This window comes from Spermophilus citellus (genome assembly GCF_964194105.1).
Source record: "Spermophilus citellus genome assembly, chromosome: 13".
NCBI lineage: Eukaryota > Metazoa > Chordata > Mammalia > Rodentia > Sciuridae > Spermophilus > Spermophilus citellus.
The window spans coordinates 105,713,984-105,739,997 of record NC_138193.1 but is presented as its reverse complement, the minus strand read 5'-3'; the positions used below and the strand labels follow the sequence as shown (position 1 = coordinate 105,739,997).

Here is a 26,014-nt window from a genome sequence, read left to right as displayed (position 1 = left end):
GGCAACAATGAGACCCTGGGCAAGAAAGTTAGATTTCAGATGACTTTAAAGCAACCTCTCTGAAATATGATACCCTGTTTACCAGAATTACCATTTTTAGAAAGTGCCAAAGGGGATATGTGTTTGGTTTTTGTACATGAACAATATAAATTGTGTTTTAAAACTTTTATGAGACTATAAAAATTCTTGGGATAAAAGAGACAACCTATAAAATCAAAATATAATTTTAAAAACGTTTCTTTTTACTTTCACTTCAAGAGAAATGTTGTTTTCCATTAAGACAGTTCAAATACTTGCAAAAATATCCCTATCTATAAAATTTTCCTTCACTGCCTCTTCTGAGTCACTGACATGCTAAATATTCTGATACCCATAACATATATAACTATTATACTATGATGGCATAGATCACATTACATCTTGTTTAACTTTAGTTTATCAGTACCAAGGTCCAATGTGTGATACAAAAGAACCATTCAATAACATGACTTACAAATACATGAGTGGATGTCCTCTATAAATAGGTATCATCTACATACAAAGCACTGTGCTCTGGGAAGGATATAAAGATTTACAGCACAGAACTCTCCTCCAGGTCTGAAAATCGAGTTTAGTTATACGTACTTGGCATTGAACAACAATGCAAACCAATGGTAAGTGCTGACAAAGGACATAAAATTGTATTCTAATTAAGATAAAGATCACTAAAAGCTATGACTGCAGAAGTAGAAATTAATGATAACAGAAGACAAAGTAGTACTTGAGTTTGACATTGTAGAAAGGAATGATGCAGAAATAACATGATTCAAAGTACCACAGCAAGAAAGCACAAGGCCTGATCATGGAACAGGACAGCAGAAACGGCGACTGTTCGGAAAATACTCTTGACCCTATCATTACTCTTAATTGTGCAATGTCATCTCTGGGGGGAAAAAAAACTGCACATGGTAGTATAGGAAAGTGACTCACAGTAACTTGCAAAATGAGGTCTGAAGACAATGAGGAGATAATAAGCCATGTAGCCCCGATAAGATGATGCATATTGACAAAGACTTGCAAGCAGAAAAAGGTGCAGAACAGAGAAGAAAAACAAATTTGCCTTGATTATGGTGACAGCTAGGCTAGCAAGTTAAAACTGGGTCATTATCAACTCATAGTTAAAGAAACTGCTATCAAGATAGGTTACATGACCTGCCTAAGTCCAAGCATCCCGATCTGTCTGGACTCAAAAGTCTAAGTTTGTCCACACATCACACAGCAGCCATTGACTCAAGAAGGTCAAGTGTCCAAACTAACAACCGCTTGAGAAACAGCACAGAAAGCACTGCTGCAATGATCTCGAAGGGCTCTGATGTCACACTTCACTCCTAACACCCTGATAAACAGTATTCAAGACAGATTCATCCACAAAATGGAAAACAATGACTAAATCACAACAGTCTATTTAGTTCATCTGTGTTTGACTCGATTTTTGATCTAGTCTGTCTCAATCAACATTACTTTTTCCTGTGCCCACCCACTTATTCTTCTGTGCCTACAATTCAGTTTGCCTCATGTGCAATTTTACCTAATTATCTTGTCAAGACAGATAGTGGAATACCTTTACTGACACTTTATGAATACCCAAACCTCCCTTTTCAGTAAATTACAATGTGCTGAGATCTTTTATAGATGCCAGTAATCAATAGCTGTTTTAATAGTTTCCATTGAAAGACGCTGTTATCTTCCCTTTGGAACAAGAAATGAAATCTCTGCCTAGAAAACAATTCCAAAGAACTTACATTCAAGAGAGTAGGAAGAAATACCATGAAACCACTATGGACTTTTCAGTAATCAACTTAATGATTACCCTTAAAAACAGTTTAAGTGCATTTTCCTGAACCAAGTTTAGGTATAAAGCAACTTAAACATACAGTGCATATTTAACTTTCAAAGATTAACTACAGGAAGAAGCTAGCGTTAGCTGTACTCGATGCATAAGGGATAAACTTTTAGTACTAATCCCACCATCAAGGTGTTCTGTAACGGCTTCAAGTTGCCAATCGCCCCAAAATATGACTCAAAATCAGCAAGTACTGAAAGTTACAAAAGAAGTTTATTTAAATACATTTTTCTGTACTCAGTCTAAGACTGAGTGATAATGCAATTCCATTAGCTGACTGAAAGGGATACTTAGAATGTGAGATGGAGGAGGAAGAAAGAGAATGGGAGAGGGCTGCAGGGCGAGGCTGAAGAGAGCAAGGGGATGGGATTTAAATGGAATTTAGCAATAACCTGCCAGTGCTTCTGCCCGATTGCCTCGATTGCCTCGTTTACTCCTCACAGTAACTCTCTGCAGAAGACCTCGTTATTCTTGTTCTCTGAGGTAAGCCAAAGTACAGATAAAACTCCCATAACTAGTAAGAGATGGAAACTGATTCCAAGTTGGGTCTCCCAAATTCAGATCTGTTTTACTCAATAAAGCAACAGAGCCAATATTTTCATATGAGATTGTATATGAGAGAGACAGTTCAGTAGAGTACTTATGGCCATTTCCCCAAAGACTAGTCAGTCCGAAAGCATGGAGGTCTACGAATCCATAGGAATGACCAGCATACTAACTTACAACTACTCGTGCAAGGGGATCAACCCTAGAAGGGTAGGGTGTGAATGCCTCAGGATGACCCCGACTCGGCAGCCTGGGGCTGCAATGCAGCTTGCAGCAGCACCTGTGACGACTATAGGGAAAATGTAGGCAAAATGAATGTCACCAACTTTAAAAAAAAAAACACCCAGAGAGTTGATGGAAGAATCAGCAATGAATATCTCAGACTAGTTTCTGTCACACTGATTCTCCATGAGTTCCTTAATAGAACATTTTCTGCTATGAATGGATATGAATGGAGTGGTCAAATTAAAAGCAATGGAAATTAGTTATCTTCATTTTTTAAGGCCTTGTGGATTTGTGTGTGTGTGTGTGTGTGTGTGTGTGTGTGTGTGTATACAAACAACAGTTCTGGTCAAGTTCTCTCTCCTTAGATCAAAAGAAAAATCAAGGGCTGGAGATGGAGCTCAATAGCAGAGCATTTGCCTGGCATATATATGCAAGGCCCTGGGTTTGATCCCCAGCCCTGACCAAAAACAAAGAAATTAGAACCAAATTTATGGCTCAATTTAAAACACCCTGAAAGGCCCATGATCTGAATATCTACATGCAACATTCCCTACTCTAATATGTATCTTTCCTAGTCCTGGATTTTTGTTTTAATTTTCAAAGTTATAACAAGCCTTTAATAAACTGAGGTACCTTAAATTCTAGGAAATAGGTATGGCTTTAAATCCCCCCCCCCTTCATATACTAATCACTCTGATACCACCTCCTCAATTGTGTCAGGGTCTTCAAGGGAGAGGAACCTGGAAGAGGTAGACAGAATACTTTACAACATGGCAACCTGGACACAGACCTCACTGAATGATCAATAACAACCCCAAGTCATAAATTTGGTCTCATCTGCTTCAACTCTGAAAAAGGCAGATTCACTACAGTTTGTTCTATCTTCTCACAAAGATACCATGTTCTTGCCCATCTCTGCATTTGAGATGAATGAATCCTCCCTAAAGAATATGAAATTCACTATGAAAAATAGCACAGCACATCTAGGGTCCCTGTGAAGAGGAACCCTTTTTATGGTACTTACTAAACTTGCAATTTACCTTTGGGCTATTTTAGGGGACAGGGAGAAGAAGGGGTCCCTATTAGGTTATAAGCTACATGGGGACAAGAATGTGACTCAGTACATTGTGCTTAGAATACAAAGATACTAAATAATAATACCATCAACAACATTAATAGATATAGTTCTAGTATATCAGACACGTAACTCCAGTATTTTAAAAGGATCCTGTGTCCAAAACTGAGAGACACTCATGGAGTCAGCAAAATTAACAAAAATTACAGTAAGAGAATTAACCAGAATAGTACTGAAAGAATCACCTAGGTACACAATTTCCACAGATTTCTTCCAATCTTCACAACCCTCCAGGGTAAGAATAATAGTCCCTATAACTAAGAAAACAGTGATTTAAGAGAATTAGGAAACACTCAAAAGGCTGCACAGTTGGTGGGTCTGGCCAGTAGCACTGGATCTTAAAACTTGATTCCAAACCCCATGCTGACCCATCAGGTCACATGCCCACTGAGAGCTCCCGCTGTCTGTAAGATCCACCAATGTCTAGTGCAGCCTCAGGGTGAAATGGATACTAAATCTGCAGTGAGTGACAAGTCTACCTCGAGCCTCAGGGCAGAACATACTCCAGCAGGACTAAGCAGCCATGAGAGACTGTCCAGCAGTTGCAAGTGACTTAGGCATGACCATGGAAAAGCAGTATACTGCTTAAAACAGTATAAGAAGGGGGAAAAGAAACCAGGAACTCAAGTATGGGTGTTTATGAGAACTCTGATAGGAGAGCTACAGGGAATAACTGCCCTTAGTGAGGCACTGATCACGCATTGCCTGCTGTAGGTTAAATATTTTACCATTAAATCATTTTATTATTCCTTAAAGTCAAGAAAATGAACTTCAGGGAAATGAATGTTCTGGTCTAAGGACACAGAGATAGGATGACATCAATAGGATCTGATCTAGCCATCCGACTGGAGGCTCATACTCCACAGGCTGAGGACATTCCACCACACCCGACTATGAAGCTGCTGTGGGGGTCACACCTCCAAGTCCACCAAGAGAGGAGGGAGAAGGTACAATGACAGGGGGATGAACTCCATGGAGGGGAGGGGTGATTTTTTTTTTAAAGGAACAGTTTTATTTACTAATTTACTATTAATTCAACCAATTAATGATGGACAATTTTTGTATTAACAAGGCTGATTTCTAATAATCAGATTGCCAAGTTTGATTAACTAGTTGTCTGGAAAAGGTGATGCACACTTGTTGCCCCAGTTACAAAAGAAGCTGAGGCAAAAAGACCACAAGTTCCAGAACCGCACAGGCAATTTGGCAAGACCTTGTCTCAATGAAATTTTTAAAAAGGCCTGGAGTTACAGCTCAGTGTCAGAGTGCTTGCCTAGAATGTGCAAGGCCCTGGGTTCAATTCCCAGTCCACAAAGGAAAAAAAAAGTTTGAATAGTAAGGCAAAGGGTTTTAAGTAAAGAACACAGAGGACCTAACACACTTGCTAAATCAATATCAAGTGCTTTGCCACTCACAAGTAATGATGCCAGGAGCTAATGATTTCCTGGTTTGTAATTGCTGTGCATCTGCATAATCACATTGCTATCAGGTATAATGACATGCCAGGAACAGTCTTGTACATTACTCGACTGCCTGATAATTTATAATATATTCAGAGACCAATGAAGCTTCCTGTTTTTACAGATATGGAATCCTTTTATGTAACAAAGAAAAAAAAGAATTAACAAAATGCCATGATATTTTTTTAAATGCCAATATGCACATCAGAAGAAACATTTATTTGAACATATTATTATGCCTCAAAAATAGTGAGGCCAGGGCAGTATTTATCATAGATAACAGTGTCACCATGTAGTAACCTGATGAATACTTAAAATGAAGTACTTAAAATTTCACTAATAAAAATTAAAGATGCAACATCATAAGCATCTCTTGACCCTTCAGCAGGATTTGACCCCACTCAGTTCTCCCTGCTTCTTAAAAGGCTCTGGCCACGATACCCTTCAGCACCATTCCTGTTCTCCCCCTCCCATCCTACTGCTCTCCCCTAATTCCTTTTTCTAGCAGCTCTCGACCAGCTACTATGAAGGCCCCCATGGTTGCTTCAAGCCTGCCTCTTTGACCATACACTCCTCTCCAGAGCGCGCGCGCACACACACACACCTTCTGTACTAGCGACATGCACATAACTCCCAAGCCAGTTCCTCTGCCTCACCTTCTCCTTTGAATTCCAAATCGCTAAGTTCCAACAGCTGACTGCCATTTTTTTGGGGGGACAGGGGTGTTTCAGTACATATAACTTCCCATTCTCCACCCTGCTTGACCTCCATAGAGTGCTTCATCTCACTGAATGATGCTACCACCCAAAAGGTGGACCAAGTAAAAAGCTGGGGATGAGAGTGGGTGGGGGGATTGAACATAGGGACAATGAGCTACATCCCCGTTTCTTTTTATTTTGAGACAGGTTTTTGCCAAGTCAGCAGTGTTGGCTTCCAACACATGATCCTTCCGTCTCCCCTCCAGAGTTGCCAGGATTACATGTGTGTACCACAATGCCCAGCTGGGATGATTGTTGATGTCTCCCCTTTCATTTGCCTTTATATCTAATTTATTCTTGTTAATTAATATATTAAGTTCCATCTATTTTACCTTTTAAATATCTCAAACCCATCTTTGCCTCACCTACACTTTTAAAGCCGTACTCCAATCTATGGTCACCTGTGGTGCAGACTATTGCTATAATAGTGCCATAAATAGTCTGTATATGTCTATTCTGATTTCCTTCAGATCTTTTCTCAACATAGTCATGAAAGTGATCTTTTTTTTGTTTTTTTATTGATTATTTAAAGCATTACATAGCTCATGATATATCATCTTTCATACATTTGACTCAAATTGTGTTTTGAACTCCCATTTTCACCCCTGAAAGTGATCTTAACGTGAAAATCTGGTCATACCATCTTCCCGTCCTTCATCCAAATCCTCAAATAGCCTACTATTTAAATAGCCTACTTTTCTTACTGTTGAGAGCCACAGCCAAAGGGGCCCCAGCAAACTTCCAGCTGCCAGCAAACTTCCAGCTGCCAGCAAACTTCCAGCTGCCGGCTGATGATTGGCTCACAGCAGCCCCAGCAACATCTAGCTGATTGGCTCCTCTGCGGTGATGTTCATTGGGCTGTTTCCCTGCCCTTCACACTGCCAGCTGATGATTGGCTCACAGCGGCCCCAGCAACATCTAGCTGATTGGCTCCTCCACGGAGCTGCTCATTGGGGGACTTCTTTGGCTCCGCCCACGCGACCCAGCCAATCGGCCTCAAGAACAGGAGGATTGTGGGAGGTGGTGAGGGTTGTGTGGGGGTGAGAGGCTTGTGGGAAGCCGGTGGTGGCAGTTGGGCTCTGAGGGTTTTTTCCTGAGGAGCTGTTTTGTTTGGCGTTTGTAGTTCTAAAAATAAAGTTAGTTTCTTTTGACAAGTGGCTCCTGAATTGTGCCCAGCCAGACTGCGGCATTTGATGGCTCGCACGGGGAGCGACTGAGGGTAAGTAAACTGCTCGCCCCTGAGGGCAGGGCGAGAGGATGGATAGCCATTCTAAGTTTCCTCTTTTGTTTTGCTTCATTTTTGTTTTAAGTTGCCTGTCCCTGGAGATGAGTGAGACGGAAGAAAAACCGCTCACATCTGAGGAAAAACTATTTGCGTCTGAGGAACAGATAGGGAGAAAGGACGGATACACATTTCAGGAGGATGGAAAGGCTGATATAATGATTTTGTGTGGTTCCAATTTTATTTCATTCTGTCTCGGTTTTGTTTGGTGTTATCTTGTTGGGTTGTATTATAGTAGAAATACGGGATCAGCAATTAGTAAAAAAACAAACCGAAAGACTGTTAAGTAAATTGTTAGAGGAAGGAGGCATCTCAGTAAAATCAAGAGCAGTCAGGGCATACGTTGATACAATACAACAATGTAGCCCATGGCTTTTTAAGAAGGAGTTGTTAGATATATCACAATGGGACCATCATGGTGAAGATTTAAAAAGAATAGAAAAGAACAACCCAGGGACTCTGCCAGTTGGCACATTGCCATTGTGGACACTCGTATCTGGTTTGCTTAGTCCAAAGCCTTCAATTCAGACAAAGGTAGAGGAAGGAGAAGACATATTGATTCAAGTAAAAGAGAAGGTCTTTCAAGCTAGTGAGACAGAGGAAGGAAGTTTAGAGCAGAAAAAGCCATCAGGGGAAAAGTTACAACAGGAGACTGCTAAAAACACCTTTCTATCAGAGAGCGTAAGTGTCCAACCATCAGCACCACCTCTACAGGAGACTGCTACTAACAGCATTCTATCACCAGAGGACATAAGTGTCCAATCAACAGCACCACCTCCATATGCTAGGAGGCTCCCAACCCCCGCAGTTGATAGTTGGGATCCTGAGACAGGATCTCAAGTATGCCCTGTATTTGAGGTAGGAGGGCAGCGAATTTACCAGGGTTTAAATTTCAAAACAGTGAAGGAGCTAAAAGAGGCTGTAACAACCTATGGTCCCCAAGCACCCTTCGCTGTAAGCTTGGTCGAATCCATTACCAACTTAAACATGACGCCAGCAGATTGGGCTAATATTTGTAAAGCTGTGCTAAATGGAGGACAATACCTGTTATGGAAGGTTGCCAATGAGGAATTTTGCAAGGAGACAGCTAGGCGAAATGCAGCAGCTGGTTATTCTCAGAGAAATCTAGATATGTTGTTAGGAAAGGGACCTTATGAGGATCAGCAGCAACAAATTGCATATGATCCTGGCGTACACTCACAAATTGCTGTAGATGCAGTTAAGGCATGGAAGACTTTACAAGGACATGGAGGTTTACAAGGTCAATTATCTAAGATAATACAAGGAGCTAATGAACCTTACGCTGAATTTGTAGATAGGCTTATTCAAACAGCTACCAGAGTTTTTGGGAATACAGAACAAGCAATGCCATTAATAAAACAACTGGCTTATGACCAAGCGAATCGTTGGTGCAGAGATATCATTAGACCATGGAAACAGGAAGATTTAAACACATATATTAAATTATGTAGAGACATTAATGAACAAGAGCAAGTCATGGCAGCTGCAGTAAAACAGGTTTTAGATGCCAGAGACATTAATGAACAAGGGCAAATTGTGGCAGCTGCAGTAAAACAGGCTTTATATACCAGGCCAAGAACATGCTACAATTGTCAACAAACAGGACATTTTAAAAGGAATTGCCCCATAGGAGGAGGGTTTAACAAAACTAGGTATCAAAGGTGTAGAATACCGGGTATTTGCCCACGATGCCGTAGAGGGAGACATTGGGCTAATGAATGCTGTTCTCAAACCACCATAGAGGGTACTCCATTACATTGGGCTAATGAATGCCATTCTCAAACCACCATAGAGGGTACTCCATTATCAAAAAACGAACAAGGACAAGGTGTTTATCCACAATATTGTGGACAAAGGCATCGGGCTCCATTGCCAAAAAATGGACAGGGGGCCCCAATGCTCCGGGGCCCCAAACCACAAATATACAGAGCACTGGAGGAACCCAGCAACCCCATCAGGGTAGTGACCAGGACACATTGTCCATCAGATCCCTCTTCAGACAAACCAGAGGGAGCGCAGGGTTGGACATCTGCGCCTCCGCCAGATCAGTACTAACTCCAGAGATGGGAGTTCAAATCATTCCCACAGGGGTAAAAGGACCTCTTCCCAAAGGAACAGTAGGCTTATTATTGGGACGCAGCTCTTCTACTCTAAAAGGACTTTTGATAAGTCCTGGGGTAATTGATCCCGATTATGAAGGTGAAATAAAAATTATAGCCAGTTCTCCAAAGGGTATATCAGTAATTTCACCAGGAGATAGAATAGCACAGTTACTAATAATACCAAGCCTACATGATAAATTTTCCAGTCATGCTGTAGAAAGAGGTTCCAAGGGATTAGGCTCCACAGGTGTAGATTGGGCTATGCTGTCTTTAAATTTAGATTCTCGCCCCATGCTAAAACTAAATATTCAAGGACATGAATTTAATGGGCTACTGGATACAGGTGCAGACCTTAGCATCATCTCTCGTCAAGAATGGCCAAAACATTGGCCATTACAACAAGCCACTCAAACGCTTCGAGGTCTAGGAGTGGCAACTAATCCCGATAGAAGAGCAATGGTATTAGATTGGAAGGATCCTGAAGGATGTGAAGGAACTATACAGCCATATGTATTGGATCACCTTCCCGTAAATTTATGGGGACGAGATGTCTTAGATCAATTAGGTTTGACATTAATAACATCAATCAAAATGCACCCACTATTATGGCTAGACAAGGTTTTAGGAAAGGAAAAAGATTAGAAAAACAAGAACAAGGTATAGCAGCACCAGTACAAATAGATCAAGGAACAGACAGACATGGGTTGGATTTTCACAAAGGGCCACTGAGACAATAAAAATTACATGGAAATCAGAAAGACCAGTATGGGTTCCTCAGTGGCCCTTGACTAAAGAAAAGATACAAGTAGCCCATGATCTGGTCAAACAACAATTAGCGGAAGGACATATACAACCTTCTGTATCTCCCCATAATACTCCCATTTTTGTCATCAAAAAGAAATCCGGTAAATGGAGATTATTGCAAGACTTAAGAGCCATTAATAATGAAATGGTCATCATGGGACCTGCTCAATCGGGGATTCCTCAATTGTCTGCTTTGCCAAAAACTTGGTATGTTTTAGTTATAGATATTAAAGATTGTTTTTTTTCAATTCCAATTCATCCTGAGGATAGTCCACGTTTTGCATTTACTATCCCTGCACTAAATCATGAAGGTCCTGATCAGAGATATGAATGGAAAGTACTCCCTCAAGGGATGGCTAACAGCCCAACTATGTGTCAAATTTATGTTAACAAAGTAATCCAGCCACTTAGAAATCAAAATCCTGAACTACAAATATTTCACTATATGGATGATGTATTATTAGCACACAAAGCTAAAAACACATTGCTAGAATGTTATGCCACACTTACAAATTTATTAAAAAATTATAATCTAGAGATAGCAATAGATAAAGTACAATTAAATTTTCCAATTAATTATTTAGGAGTTCTATTATCCTCAACCATGGTCCGTCCACCAAAAATTCAAATACGAGTAGATCAACTCAAATCACTTAATGACTTTCAAAAGTTATTAGGAGACATAAACTGGATAAGGCCTTATCTAGGTATTCCAACAGGAGAATTGGGACCTTTATTTGATATCCTAAAAGGTCCATCGATCCAAATTCACCCCGAATGTTAACGCCTGAAGCAAGAAAGGCATTAAAAATCATTGAAACATATATGGAAAATATGCATTTGGATAGAATTGATATAAGGTTGCCTTTATTATTTATTGTACTACCAACAAAAAATATTTCTACAGGAGTATTTTGGCAAGAAGGTCCATTATTATGGATACATTTATCTTATTCTCCTAACACTATTCTTACTAGGTATCCTGAGGCTGTAGGACAATTAATACTCAAAGGAATAAAAACAGCAAAGGGAGTTTTTGGAATTTCTCCCAATAAAATTATTACTCCATATACTATGAATCAAATCAATGAATTAGCTAATGAGTTAAATACTTGGGCAATAATCATGTGCAAATCTAATGTTTCATTTGGTAACCACTTACCATCTAATCCTTTATTGTCTTTTTGGTCATTGCATCCTGTAATTTTTCCAAAAATGACAAAAAAACACCTATCATAAATGCTCCAAATATATTCACTGATGGGTCAAATAATGGTACAGCAGCAATAGTTACACCTGATCCAACTTTTACATTTTTAGTACCCAAACAATCAGCTCAAAAGGTAGAACTTAATGCAGTATTACAAGCTTTTGTGATGTTTAAAGATTCTGTATTTAATTTATTTTCTGATAGTCAGTATAAAGTTAATGCTATAGTATCCCTTGAAGATGCTGGTAGGATTTCCCCTTCTACTGTTTTCTCTTTGTTTTCCACTATACAAAGTTTAATCTGGGACAGAAAAGATCCATTCTTTATAGGACATATCAGGGCACATACAGGATTGCCTGGAGCCCTTAGTTTGGGCAATGATTTAGCAGATAAAACTACACATGACATACATATTTTCTCTACACTAGAAGAAGCTATAAATTTTCATAAAAGGTTCCATGTCAATGCTAATACTTTACAAAAGCGTTTTAAAATAACGAAGGAACAAGCTAGACAAATAATAAAACAATGTCAAAATTGTGTGACCTTTTTACCACAAGTTAATCTTGGAGTCAATCCTAGAGGATTGATACCTAACCATATTTGGCAGATGGACGTCACACACTTGCCAGAATTTGGAAAATTAAAATATTTGCATGTTACAGTTGATACTTCTTCTGGATTTTTGATGGGCTCCCTTCATGCCGGAGAAAAAACTAAAGATGTTATAGCTCATTGCTTACAAAATTTTGCCACTGTGGGCATTCCAAAACAGTTAAAAACAGATAATGCCCCTGGTTATACTTCTACCTCTTTTAAACAATTTTGCTCATCATTTGGCATTACTCATATAACAGGAATCCCATACAATCCACAGGGACAAGGCATAGTTGAAAGAGCTCATCAAACTATTAAAATGTACTTATTAAAGCAAAAAGACGGAATTGGGAAGGGGTATATATTCCCCAAAGATAAACTTAAAATAACCCTTTTTATTCTAAACTTTTTAAATTTGGATTCATCAGGACTTAGTGCTGCAGAAAGGCATATGTGTCCAAAAAATGTACATAAGCCCAAGGTACTTTGGAAAGATATTCTAACAGGACAATGGAAAGGTCCTGACCCAGTAATTGTCTGGAGTCGGGGGTCTGTTTGTGTGTTTCCACAGGAAGAACAGCAGCCAATTTGGATTCCGGAGAGATTAACTAAAGTCCTGACCCAGTGATTGTCTGGAGTCGGGGGCCTGTTTGTGTATTTCCACAGGGAGAACAGCAGCCGATTTGGATTCCAGAGAGATTAACTAAAGCGATTTCTACAGACCAAAAAGAAGATGATTTGGCTCAAATCCATAACAGCTGATATCCAAAACTCCAATTTGGCTGTCCTTACATCTGCGACAGAACCAGGATGCTTTTTTCAATATCTATTTTATCATTGCCCTTTTCCATATCATGAAGTTCTATTTTGTTTTTTGAGCTCATACAGACCTAGGTTAATATTTTGCTGATCAGTTCTATTTTTTTTTTTTTTTGACTATAGAGTTTTTAAACATTGCAATGGAGGTTTCACCTGTAAAAAGTTATAAGGCCTTTACTATTATGTGTTGTATGTATTATATTATGTGTGCACACTTGTGTTTTGTGTTATATGTTTGAATGTACGTATGTCCATATATCATATATGATGAGCGCTCATGAAAAAATGGATCCAAATTTTTTTTTATTCACCTGATTTAAATGGTTTAATTTAAATTGGGTAAATAACTGTTAAGAATTGTTTTAATATGTAAACAAAAAAGAAGGTTAACAGATCTGTTTGTTTACTTTCACCTTTCCTTTTCATTATATTTAATAATTCTCACCTTACCTTTTCATTATATTTAATAATTCTCTTCAAGATAATTAAATTGTTAAGAAAATTGTTTTCTTTTAGTGGCTTCTGGAATGTTACATAATTTTTTCTTTAGCCATTATTGCCAGAATTCCTATCTTCATCCCAGTGCCGGTGAAGACAAAGATAAAACTAATCTACAGCTTTGCAATAGCCATCACTGAACTGCTTGCAGAACTTGCCTAAACTATGTGCAGAACTTGCAGAACTTGCCTAGACTATGCATTGTGAACTATCTGTTGGTGCAGCGACTTGTGGTAGTCTTGGGGTATTTTTGCTGATGATGTCATTGATGGTACAATTTTTCCAACAAGAGCCATCAGTTGGCTTGGTGTATCTTCCTCCCTTCTGCTTCAAAGACCTCTCCACAGGTGTGGCTGTATACTGGACCGGTAGTCAATGACGGGTAAGATCCAATTACAATGGTACCAACCTAAGACAGGAGGCTGACGCTCTGAGGTCAGCTCATCCGAAGACGGGTAAGGACCATATGTAGTATTGGACAACCTAAGGCAGGCACGGTCCCCAAGCCACATGCTTGTTGTTTAAACAGAGAGGGGGAGATGTTGAGAGCCACAGCCAAAGGGGCCCCAGCAAACTTCCAGCTGCCAGCAAACTTCCAGCTGCCGGCTGATGATTGGCTCACAGCGGCCCCAGCAACATCTAGTTGATTGGCTCCTCTGCGGTGATGTTCATTGGGCTGTTTCCCTGCCCTTCAGACTGCCAGCTGATGATTGGCTCACAGCAGCCCCAGCAACATCTAGCTGATTGGCTCCTCTGCGGTGATGTTCATTGGGCTGTTTCCCTGCCCTTCACACTGCCAGCTGATGATTGGCTCACAGCGGCCCCAGCAACATCTAGCTGATTGGCTCCTCCACGGAGCTGCTCATTGGGGGACTTCTTTGGCTCCGCCCACACGACCCAGCCAATCGGCCTCAAGAACAGGAGGATTGTGGGAGGTGGTGAGGGTTGTGTGGGGGTGAGAGGCTTGTGGGAAGCCGGTGGTGGCAGTTGGGCTCTGAGGGGTTTTTCCTGAGGAGCGGCTTTGTTTGGTGTTTTTAGTTCTAAAAATAAAGTTAGTTTCTTTTGACAAGTGGCTCCTGAATCCAAATCCTTAAATAGCCTACTATTTAAATAGCCTACTATTCTTACGAAGAAGTCAACAGCCCTTGCTGACACCTCCATGTTCTTGGTGCATCGTCTGGCTTGTCTCATTTCGTGCCACGATCCCAACTCACTGGACTTCACCTACCCTGTTCCTCTGCCAGGCTCTCAGACTCATCATGTTCCTCAAAGGGCCTTGGCACTTACCATACTGTCTACTTAGGAAATGATTCCTTTATCCTTGTAATCAATTCTGACTCAATATTTAGGTCTTAGCTTGTAATAGTCTATTTTGCATTACTATAATGAAATTCCTGAGGCAGGCTATCTTATAAAGAAAAGGTTTACTTAGCTCACAGATCTGGGGTCTCAAGGGTCCACATCTAGCAATGACTTTCTTGCTGGTGGAGTTCCTAGGCTGCATACAGCATCACAGGCAGCACACATGTGCATCTATATCCTTAGGCCCCTCTTTTTTCTTATGTGGCAACCAGATTTAACCATGGGGACTTCATCCAATCTTATCTAATCCTGATCTATTTTTGAAGGTCCCACCCTCTAAACACCATAGCAGGATACCATTCTCCTATTTACCCACGATGGGTGTTAAATTTCAATACATGAGCACCTGGGAACACTCAAACCATGGCCAGATCATAGCACAACTCAACCCACATCTCCACAGTAAAGCCTTCCCTAACTATGCCAAATCACATAACTGGGCTCTCTTACATAGTACCTGTCCTGTTTTTAATTTCACATTTGGTTATGTCAACTACTTGATTGTCGTCTCTCACTGTATACCCTATGTTCCAAGACAACCAGGATGCCTGCTTTTGCTCTCCACTGTATACCTACTAACACTGTGAATCACCACTGTATACCTACTAACAATGTGAAGAGTCTCAACAGAAACTGCTGAATGAATATATAAATGAACAGTAAAGTATCTAACCCAAGGCTCTTATTACTAAAAAACATGAATAGGCTATTGCTTAACATTGGTATATCAAAAATGTGAAAGGGAGAGAGTACTAGGAAAGTAGTCTATTATAGCTGAGAAGTAAACCTGAAGTTGTACGCTGTAACTTCAAGATTTTTTTCTAATAGACTCTGAAAAGAAAAGCATGGACATTAAACATTCACATGAACTTCATGCTTACCCACTGTCTGTGAACAGGAACTCCAAATGGGTCATAAAAACTTCCCAACGGGAGATGCTATACCGCTGTGCCAGAGAAAGAGCAATGTTGTAGACATTTTCTTCAAGAGTCCTTTAGAAATGTCCACCATGCACAGGAAAGAGAGAGAAGGAACACGTTACCTTAATCGGCAAAGACAATTTTCATTGGGATTGCTCTCCAGCTGTGAGGGTAGTCACTACAGCCCTTAATAAAAGCCATTTTATAAGAATTCAGAAAACGACTTCCAAGGAATCTGATTGTTCCTTTTCGACCGAGTACACAGCAATTTACCATGAATTAATCTAGACCAGTAGTTCCCAACTATGAGTAATTCTGTGACCCAGGGAAGATTTAACAATGTCTAGAAATATTTTGATTGTCACAAATGGTGGATGGGAAGAGTGCTATTGGCACCTAGTGGGCAGATGCTAGAGATGCTGTTGAACACCCTACAATACATAGGACAGGCCTACCCATTACCCCGCAAGAAAGAATTATCCAGTCAAAATGTCAGTAATGCTGAGGTTAAAAAATTCTGATCCAGATTCTAGAGCCTCGGCAAATAGTATATCTCTACAGTGAGGTAGCTCTCTGAGAAGTCATAGTTACTTACTCAATAAGCATGTTTTCTCTGTTGTGACAGGTACTGTGCTGGTTATTTAGGACATAAAAATAAACAAGATATTTATTGAGGAACTCACAGTCTACTAAATGATATGAGATGTGAACCAGTAGTTAAATACCATGGGGATAGAGTTTAAAAAAAGACTAATACTAAATGCTGTGACAATAGGGATAGGAGAGTAACAAACTTGAGCTGGAGGCTGAAACAAGCATTAACTAAGCAGAGATGGTCAACAGGAAGGAGAGACAGACGGAACTCTGAGAAATGAAGCAGAAAGGGCTCCTGAAGTTTCTAGGACATGTACCTCATTCTATAGGTAACTGAAAGTAAGTGGAAGGTTGAAACCAAGGAATGACATCACCAGGGTTGAGATTCTCTAGGCATATAAAGAAGTACAAGAAAATGGTCCATGGTGCCCACATTAAGGTCTACTGCAAAACCTCTAGTTCCCAGCAGAAATGCAAGATGGAATTCTTGTTTGGCAAGGTATGGCCCAAATCAGCAAAGTACAAATGAAATCTCTGTTATTAACAACTTCTCAGACTATATTCACCCTAAGTAAACCATGACATATATGTTTGATTAGCCAGGGGCTGGTAAACATTTTCTGTAAAGAGTCATATAGTAAATATTTCAGCTTTACTGCCATAGTCCCTGTCGCATAGCCTTTTTATTGTTTTGTTTTCCACAAACCTTTAAAAATATGAAAGTCGTCCTTTGCTCATGGGCTATAAAAGAAGAGATCCAGGGTTAGATAAATCTGTCAACCTAGGGATTAGGTCACTGTCAACTGAAATCTTTTCTTATTTTTTGAGTACCTGTCTCACATGACAGAATGAGAATCTGTTGCGAGTAGGGACCATTATCAATTCTAGGCATATAAAGAAGTACAAAGAAAATGGGGGTCTATTTTCCCATTATGGGGGTCTGGCACATCGCCTGGCATTGGGACATACTGTGTTTAAGTACCGGTATTTTTTTTTATCACTTGATAAAGATGGGAGGGAACAAATAGTGTCATATCGTCTTCAAAACCACCCTGTCTGACCCCTGAAAAGGTATTATTGTAGACATGTGTATAATGACTGACTTACAAAAAACAACTGTGAAATAGATACACAACAAGAAAGAAACTAAAGAATGGTCACATTGTAATACAAGTGAAGAAAGAGGAGCAAAACAAGAAATGGGTTTTATAAATCTATACAAGACACTGAAATGCTACCTCTAAAATCAGAACTGGTAAGGCTGAAAGCCTTAGAAACTTTCACCACCTTAAACAAGCCACCCAAAGACTGCTGTATACTTTTCTAAGCAACTCAAAATACAGAAGATTCTATACTTATCAAAGGCATGTATTTGTCCTTTGATATATTCTTCAAATAGCATAGGCTAATTGAATACTTTAAAAAGTAAATAAAGGACAAACACTAGCAAAATGTAACTAATGACAGAAGGCAAGCCTTACCTTATGAACTTTTATTCTGCATAATAATCCTCTTCTATGAAATCATGAACACAGCATTAAGGATTACAAAATGCCCAAAGGAAAAGCACAGTGAATGTAGAATTAGAAAACCCAGGCTCATCTCCTGCTGTAGGACGCTAAGCAATTCCTTAAAGCTCTCTGATTCTCAAATTCCTCCTCCAAAAAGGAGGGAGACTGAACTGTAAGATGTCTTATGTCATTTTCAAATCGGACATTAAATGACTCTGAAATTATGAACTTCCAGGAGGATAGAGGGGAAGAGAAAAATATTCTATATTTCTCCCCTTAACTGAGAATGGCCGGGGATTGTTTCCATTATTTTTTGAAAATTTCTCCACACCCTGCCTTTTTTTTTTTTTTTTATAGATAATCTGGAGTGTCTGATAATAAAATTATCAGAGAATATCAAGGCTACTTTTCCACTTTCTCAAGGATTTAAATGATACCATGAAAACTGACATACCATTACCATAATCAAGACCATTTTTGTTATTTTGAAGGAATTTGCCCTGAGAGATGAATGGCCACTAAATGTGGCACAATTTAGCCTTGGTTTCAAGGTTGGAAGCCGAGACTGCACTGCACACCTACTGCCCCTTGAGAATGCAACAGGATGTAGGGAAAGGCCTGTGGTGTCGTGAAGATGCAAAGGCTTTGACACCGATCGAGGGTAAAGTCAGACTAGCAATCTGTACCATCAACTGAAACTCAGGCCAGTTACCTCCTACTCCTAAGCACATCCAGCTCAATGAGGATATGGGACAACATGTGAACTCATGAGGTAATCTACGATAAGATATTTAAAGTTTACAGAGCACTTTATGTAGTGCCTTGCCCACAGTAAGCACTTAAGAAGTTGTGATGTTAAAAACAAACTGTCTTGATAACCATCATGTGTGAACAGACTTTCCCACCTCCTGACATATAAACACTTCTCATCTGATCTAAACTCCTGAAAAAACAGACATCAGTATTAAAACCAAAAGGAATTCCATACCTAGAAAGCAACTCTTACAACTGTCCCTTGAGCTGTACTGTCACCTCATCCAAGGCCTTGCTCTTCTCTTGAAGGGGTTAAGGCACAAAAGGAAAGCTGGCAGCTGCTCCTTGCCTGACAAAAGAACACTTGTGCCAGGCAGCTTCTCTTTCCTTAGAGGCCCAGAACCGATAAAGGCATCTTAACCTACGGCACGGGGTCTTCCTTAGCTATCAGTCAACTGTCTCTCATATTAACATACTGGAGAAATTAAATTTGCATGCACTTTGGAAAGTGAGGTTCCTGACCAGGAATACTAATTTGGTCATAATCTTGGTATTGGACTATTAAAGTCATGGGAAACGTTATAAAAAAAATAATCCCACTGCTTACTATTTATATCTGTGGCTTATGATGTCTGCATTTACTGATCTTTTGGGAAGACACATACATTCCTCATATGAATGGAGAAAGTGCAGAAAGTCCTGCTAGTATCAACCATTAATGTGAATCTTCGAGGAACTGGAACTAATAGTCTGAATTTTACTTGTGCAGACAAAGGTATCACTTACTCTGCCAAGCCAAGGATAGTTTCCCTTTTATACTGGTCATCCGCAGTGAACCTCTGCACATCCACCCCCTTCCGAAGGCCCTGAAGTAGTTGTGCCTGAGTGAAGTCCAGGAGGCGCTCATTGTAGTAGTGTAACTGCTCAGTCAGTGAAACAAGGTCTTCAGGCCAGGCTTCATGTCCATGTCCAGTCACATGCCTGGTGACCGTCTTGATTAGCTCTTTGGGATCGACCTGAGAAAGGCATGGAAAGACTATATTTTATACACAATTGCACAGGCATGAGCAAGTAAGTAACAAAGAGAAGATAATGAAGTCCACTTGGCAGCCTGGTTGGCCCTTCATACTATGGTCTTTTAATCAAGGCTCACAAATGCCCTGGAGCCGACTGCAGAGGTGGTTCTTAAACTACTCTGAAGACTACAAAGATAGGACAAAGAACAGAGTCCAGGAACAGGTTTCTGGCTCACAGCCCTATTCTTTCAACTTACAAAGTACCTTCTTGCGTTTACCACTGCCATAAACCTACATCATCTTTTTGCTCTAACCAACTGGTCACTTATAATAATTCACTCTAGAAGAGGTTTTCATCATCATTGCCTCTGACTAAAGTTTTGTGGACCACAAGCGTTCTCCACAAGAAAACTGCAGTTCAATAATTCCATTATAAATGGCTGGAGAGCTAAGGAGAAGAGTGTTTTCTCCAGGGATAAGTGAGGGCGGGGAAAAAAACGCCACCCCAGCTCCCAAAGTCAGAATCCCTTCTAGTCATCTAAGAAAGCAGCCAACCAATTTTTACTCTGCTTGATTTGAGGCTCAATGGGATTACTGTTCCATGATTCTTAGCAGTTTCTCTAATAATAGTAAAACCATTCAAATAGAACAAACCCAGAATCCAATAACAGGAAAGGAGAATAAGTGATTAAATAGCCACATTTATTTATATTGAAGTTGGTCTGGGGTGTCAACGAAGCAATAGCAACTCAGTCATGATACAAGAATTATTTAACGGGGAGCGTAATAATTGAACAGCATTAACTCAATCACTTTGATTTCTGGGAAGATGTGGTACAATTTTAACATGAGCAAATCAGGGAAAAACAACCTAGAATTTACTTTTGGTTCTCAGAAATGCACTCCTAATTATAGTAAGCTGTCAGCATGTCTAATGTGTGAAAACCATTATTTTGAGCTACACAGGAGATTTGTCAATGTCGAGTCTATATCACCAAACCTAGCCTAACAGTTTTTCTCTTGATCCTATTAAGGAATAATCTTGGAGTGTAGATAAAAACCAATTAAAGAAACCTTGAATTCCAGCAGGTAAACGTGTGTAGAAATCAAGCTTATTATATTTAAATTTTCTCTACCTCTATGCATACTCTGAGTCCTACTTTCAAAAATAACAGGTGAAAAGAGCTTGATTTGAATACTAACCCTATCACAGTAAGACATGGGAACATCTTTCATTCATTTTATAATTTTTGTACACCTTCTATGTACCAAGTGATAAGCCCCTTTTCTCTAGAAATAGTCTATTAAGAAACAATCAATATGCAGCAAAATGAAAATAAACCCTTATCTCTCACCATGCACAAAACTCAAATCAAAGTGGATCAAGGACCTAGGAATTAGACCAGAGACCCTGCGATTAATAGAGGAAAAAATAGGCCCAAATCTTCATTATGTGGGATTAGGCCCCGACTTCCTTAACAAGACTTCTAAAATGTAAGAAATAAAATTAAGAATAAATGGAATGGACTCAAAATAAAAAGCTTCTCAGCAAAATAAACAGTGAGGTGAAGAGAGAATCTACATTTTGGGAGCAAATATTTGTTACATGCACATCAGAGCACTAATATCCAGGATATAAAAAGAACTCAAAAAACACCAAAAAAGCAAACAACCCAATCAATTAATGGGCTAAGAAGCTGAACAGACACTTCTCAGAAGATACATATTTGATCAACAAATATATGAAAAAATGCTCAACATCTCTAGTAATTAGAGAAATGTAAATCAAAACTACTCTAAGACTTCATCTCATGCCAGTCAAAAATGGCAGTTAACAAGAACACAGACAACAATAAATGTTGGTGAGGATGTGGGAGAAAAGTGGTGGGACTGAATATTGGTGCAACCAATCTGGAAAGCAGTATGGAGATTCCTTAGAAAATTTGGAATGGAACCACCATTTGACCCAACTATTTCACTCCTCGGTCTACACCCAAAAGACTTAAAATCAGCTACTATAGTAACTCAGTCACATCAAGGTTTATAGCAGCTGAATTCACAATAGCTAAACTGTGGAAGCTATCCAGATGCCCATCAATAGATGAATGGATAAAGAAACTCACACACACACACACACACACACACACACACACACCCCAAAATATTACTCAGCATTAAAAGAGAATAAAATTATGGCATTTGCAAGTAAATGGACGAAGTTGGAGAATATCATGCTAAGTAAGCCAATCCTCTCCCAAAAAACAAAGGCAGAATGTTCTGATAAATGGATGCTGATCCATAATTGGGGGGGGGGGGCGGGCAGCATAGGAAAAATGGAGGGAGGGGAAGGGAGTGGGCATGGAGGCAGGCAAGATGGTGTACTGAGATGGACATCATTATCCTAGGTATGACTACACATCCGGTACAACGCTACATTGTGTACAACCAGAGAAATGAAAAGGGTGCTGCTGCAATTGGGTACAATGAATCAAAATAAATTCTGCTGTCATTCATACCTAATTAAAAGAAATAAGTTTTTTTTTTAAAAAAAGGAAAGGGATGGGACCAAAGTACCCAAAGGTCATAAACAAATATAGAAAAAAAAAAAAGAAACAAGCAAATAATTGCAAATATCAGACCACAAGTAAGCACGGGGTACTATGAGAATACAGAAGTGTGGGACTCGGGCAAGTGTCTAAAAGTTCTCCTTGTAAGAGGTTAACATGAATGCTGATTACTCAGGTGTCAGTAGTAAGATAGTCAACAGGAATACGAATTCCAGAAAAGGCTAGAATATGTGCTAAGGCCTTCATAGGCAGATAGAGCCAGAAAGAAAGATGAAGTGAATAAACCACATCTAACTGCAATTAGTTAGCTATTTGGGAACCAACTGTCTATAACAGTATTTCCAGTGATGGATATAAGCAAAGGGGATCCAATGCCTCCGCTCTTAGGGAGACTATGGCTGACATTAACCTCCTCCTCCCCTTTCCACCTGTTGACTGAACCCTTTGGAGTATCACCCTGAAGCCATCATGGGCACAGTCTCCTCTGTAGTTTTGTGGTACAGGGATGTGGCTCATGGGCCAGCTAGCCCATCCACACCTACTCTGTATTCCATCATAAGGGGTGTGGTGTACACACTTGGCACTTCAACTCAGTAGTAAGACATCTTATTTCTATTCTCCTTACATTCTCATACAATTTATTATACAGATTCCAAGGCAAAGAGGAGAGCAAAGCTACAAAATGGCAGCACTCAGCAATAATAAGCATAATTATTGCTACTAATATTTATGCAGCTCTCATCCAGAAAGAAAGTTTTGAGTCTCCACATAAAACCTGCACATTCATATGTGACAAAAAGGATGGATGAAATCTCCTTTTGCCAATAAACAAAATGTCAGGGTATGGTGAAATAAGCAGACATGCAGAAGCTAGCAGATCAGTGACCTTGTGCAAGTTACTTAACAACTATGAACTGGCAGTAATAACACAGCTTTCAGGGTTGTGAGAACATATAGTATATATGCTCCTATATATTTTAGGAATCAAGTCTGGCAAGATGCAGGCAATTTGAAAAAAATGAAGAGAATGATGGAACTTGCTAAGAGGCATTTAACACACACACACTCACACAAGCACTGTCTTTAATTATACCTCTATTATATAACTTACATTGCCTTCTCTTAACATTAAATTAGAGCATCTGGAGAGCAGAGACCATGTTTACTTCATGAATTCACTTTTTCCAGAACACAGTGTTGTGCATGCACCAGGTAGATGGTGAAGTTGGGCACACTGAGCTGGCTTTTTTTCTTTTTAGTATTTTATTTTTTATTTGTAGTTGGACACATACTTTGTGTAGTGCTGAGGATAGAAACCAGGGCCTCGCACATGCTAGGCAAGCACTCTACCGCTGAGCCATAACCCCAGCCCCCTGAGCTGGCTTTTAAGTCAGCAGTTCTAGTTCATATTCCCATACATAGCTCCCTCACTGAATAGAGGCAATTTGGAACAACTAATCTGCTTCCTCGCCTATAAAAGAATATCAGTAAACACACCCTCCTTGTGGTTCGCTGGGAGGCAATAATAAAGGACCCTGCTCCCCACTGTTCTATGAAAGTAAACTAGACTCAGAGCTTACTCTCAAGGAATTACAAACCACTGATTGACAACAATGTACACATAAGCAATTCACAGAAGACATCTGAATACAAGCTCATTACAGAACCACAAGCCAAGAGTCCTGGGAACTCCAAGGAGGGAGCAATTGATTCCTTCGATCTTCTGGTGCTCAGTTCCCTCAGATGGAAAAAGACGAGCTTCACCAAATGATCACCTTTCTAAGACTAAAATCCTATGAACGTAACAAGAATTCAATCATTAAAATAAAATAAACCCTTGTAAATCCCTCCAGGTGTGGAAACGAGGAAGCTCTACATCTCTCTCATTTATTCCTCCACTAATAATTTGTTGAAAAATATAATTTTTCAGACCCACAAATTATATCCAAAAGATTCCCCCAGTTTAAACAACTTTAATCTCTTCTTCACTTAAGTAGAAACTGTCTAGCTCCTCTATGAGTAATTTTTATTTCATGGACTTTGTACAAATTTATTCACTATCCCCCCAAAATATTTAAGAACAAAAATCTAATATTTCAATGGAACAGTCCTAATGGTAAATATACATGTACTGAGCCTTGGTTATTACCAAGAACCTCTTAAGACAGTTATCTCTTAATATCTCTGTTTGAAAGACCTATCTATATGTTCTTCTCTAAGTAGAAGAACACTATTTTAGAATCATGAACAAGAAAAGCATTTTCAATTACCTGTCTGATATGCTTTCCTTTTGAGATTATCTTATGGAGGTGAACAGGGTTATTCCTTTAATTCTCTGACTGCAGGCTTCCAATGGCTAACAATTTATGGATTAATAAGTATTTTTTAAGTGCATAGGAAGGTTTTCAGGTACTTTAATTTATGGTGTAAAACAATACTAAGGAGAAAAGATAGTTTCACACCAAGGCTTCTAAGGGAAAGTAAAATTAGGTATGAGGGGAATCAAAGAATTGGAAGCAAAGGCCTAGATTGCTCATATTTCCCTCCTAAGCATCTAGTTTTCCGCTTCTAGAGTTAAGAAATAAGACTGGGTGGATAAGCATGTAGTAAGTCCTAGCTACCTCCGCCAGTTATTTTATTATTGCCACAACCTCTTTCTACCTCTTCCTCAAGGAATTTAGTTATGATTGCTTCAAACATTCAATCCAAATTTTACGAAAAATTTCCCCCATGAGCTTGTATCACCACTTTTCTTAAAATAATTCAAGAATCCCCTCTTAACCCAGTACTTCAGCTCACACATCCATGCAATACCCAAGTGCACAGCATCTCAAGCTTCTGAAGCATTCCACAAGCTTCTCACTCAACCCTCACAGCAACCAGCAGTGAGAGTGGAACAACTGGTCCTATTTCCCCAGATACCCAGTCTGCACTTGAGGCACCTACAGCTGTAGTCTTGCAGCTGGCTCCTTGGCCTCCTGTCACTGCTTTCACACCAACTGACCAGGTCTCCACGAGTGTTCTACTTGGCCTCATACTGGCCATCAAGGATCTCTGGTGTATAGAATACATTTAAACTTCTGTTCCTCTTGTCCTCTCCCAAGACAATGACATGATTCATAAGATGCTGATTCCTAAGTATGAAAGTTTTAGCCCACGCGAAGATTGTGAAGGACTACATAGGTAGCTTTGAAATATTCAGTATTCACAATGATATTGCAAAACTTCACAGTAAAGACTAATAGCATAAAAACCATCAGGAATTTAAAAAGTGTGAACAGTTAGATTAGTTTATTCCCCCCCCCCAAAAAAAAAATCTGCCAATGCAGTTCTTCAGGATTTTGAATAAAATTTATTTATTTAAAGAATATGGTCAAATCGCTGTAAAAACCAAATATACATAAAGATTTGTGACAATATAATGCTCAATGACTTGGTAATATCTTTTCAGGAAGTTTTATTCAAGTGGTACATTTCCGCTTTAGGACTGTTTTTGCTTGAGATAATTTTCTACTTAGTATTTTCAATTAGTAACTTAAAAAAACACATTTTAGAAATAGTCTACCATAGTCCGAGAAGGGCAATAGCAGGGTAAAATGGTGGTTCCATTCCCAGCTTTCCCAGGAATCTCCAAACTGCTTTCCAAATTGGCCGCACCAATTTGCAGTCCCACTAGCAATGTACAAGTGTACCCTTTTCTCCACATCCTCGCCAGCACTTCTTGTTGTTTGACTTCATAGTGGCTGCCAATCTTACTGGAGTGAGATGGTATCTTAGGGTGGTTTTGATTTGCATTTCTCTGACTGCTAGAGATGGAGAGCATTTTTTCATGTACTTGTTGATTGACTGTATATCCTCCTCTGAGAAGTGTCTGTTCAGGTCCTTGGCCCATTTGTTGATTGGGTTATTTGTTATCTCATTGTCTAATTTTTTGAGTTCTTTGTATACTCTG

General features: G+C 39.5%; 1 protein-coding gene across 6 annotated transcripts in view; it reads right to left on the bottom strand.

Annotated features, from left to right (window-relative positions):
• Positions 1-26,014, bottom strand: part of NBAS (NBAS subunit of NRZ tethering complex) — a 345,000-nt gene that overhangs the window by 83,488 nt on the left and 235,498 nt on the right. For 5 of the 6 annotated variants that reach the window (XM_081263998.1, XM_081264001.1, XM_081264002.1 and 2 more), the window contains 2 exons: positions 19,266-19,495; positions 15,583-15,693 (listed from right to left, as the gene is read on the bottom strand). In XM_081263998.1, coding sequence (XP_081120124.1) covers positions 15,583-15,693; positions 19,266-19,495 — 341 coding nt within the window. The remainder of the gene's footprint in view (positions 1-15,582; positions 15,694-19,265; positions 19,496-26,014) is intronic. The other variant, XM_081263999.1, reaches the window with a different exon arrangement.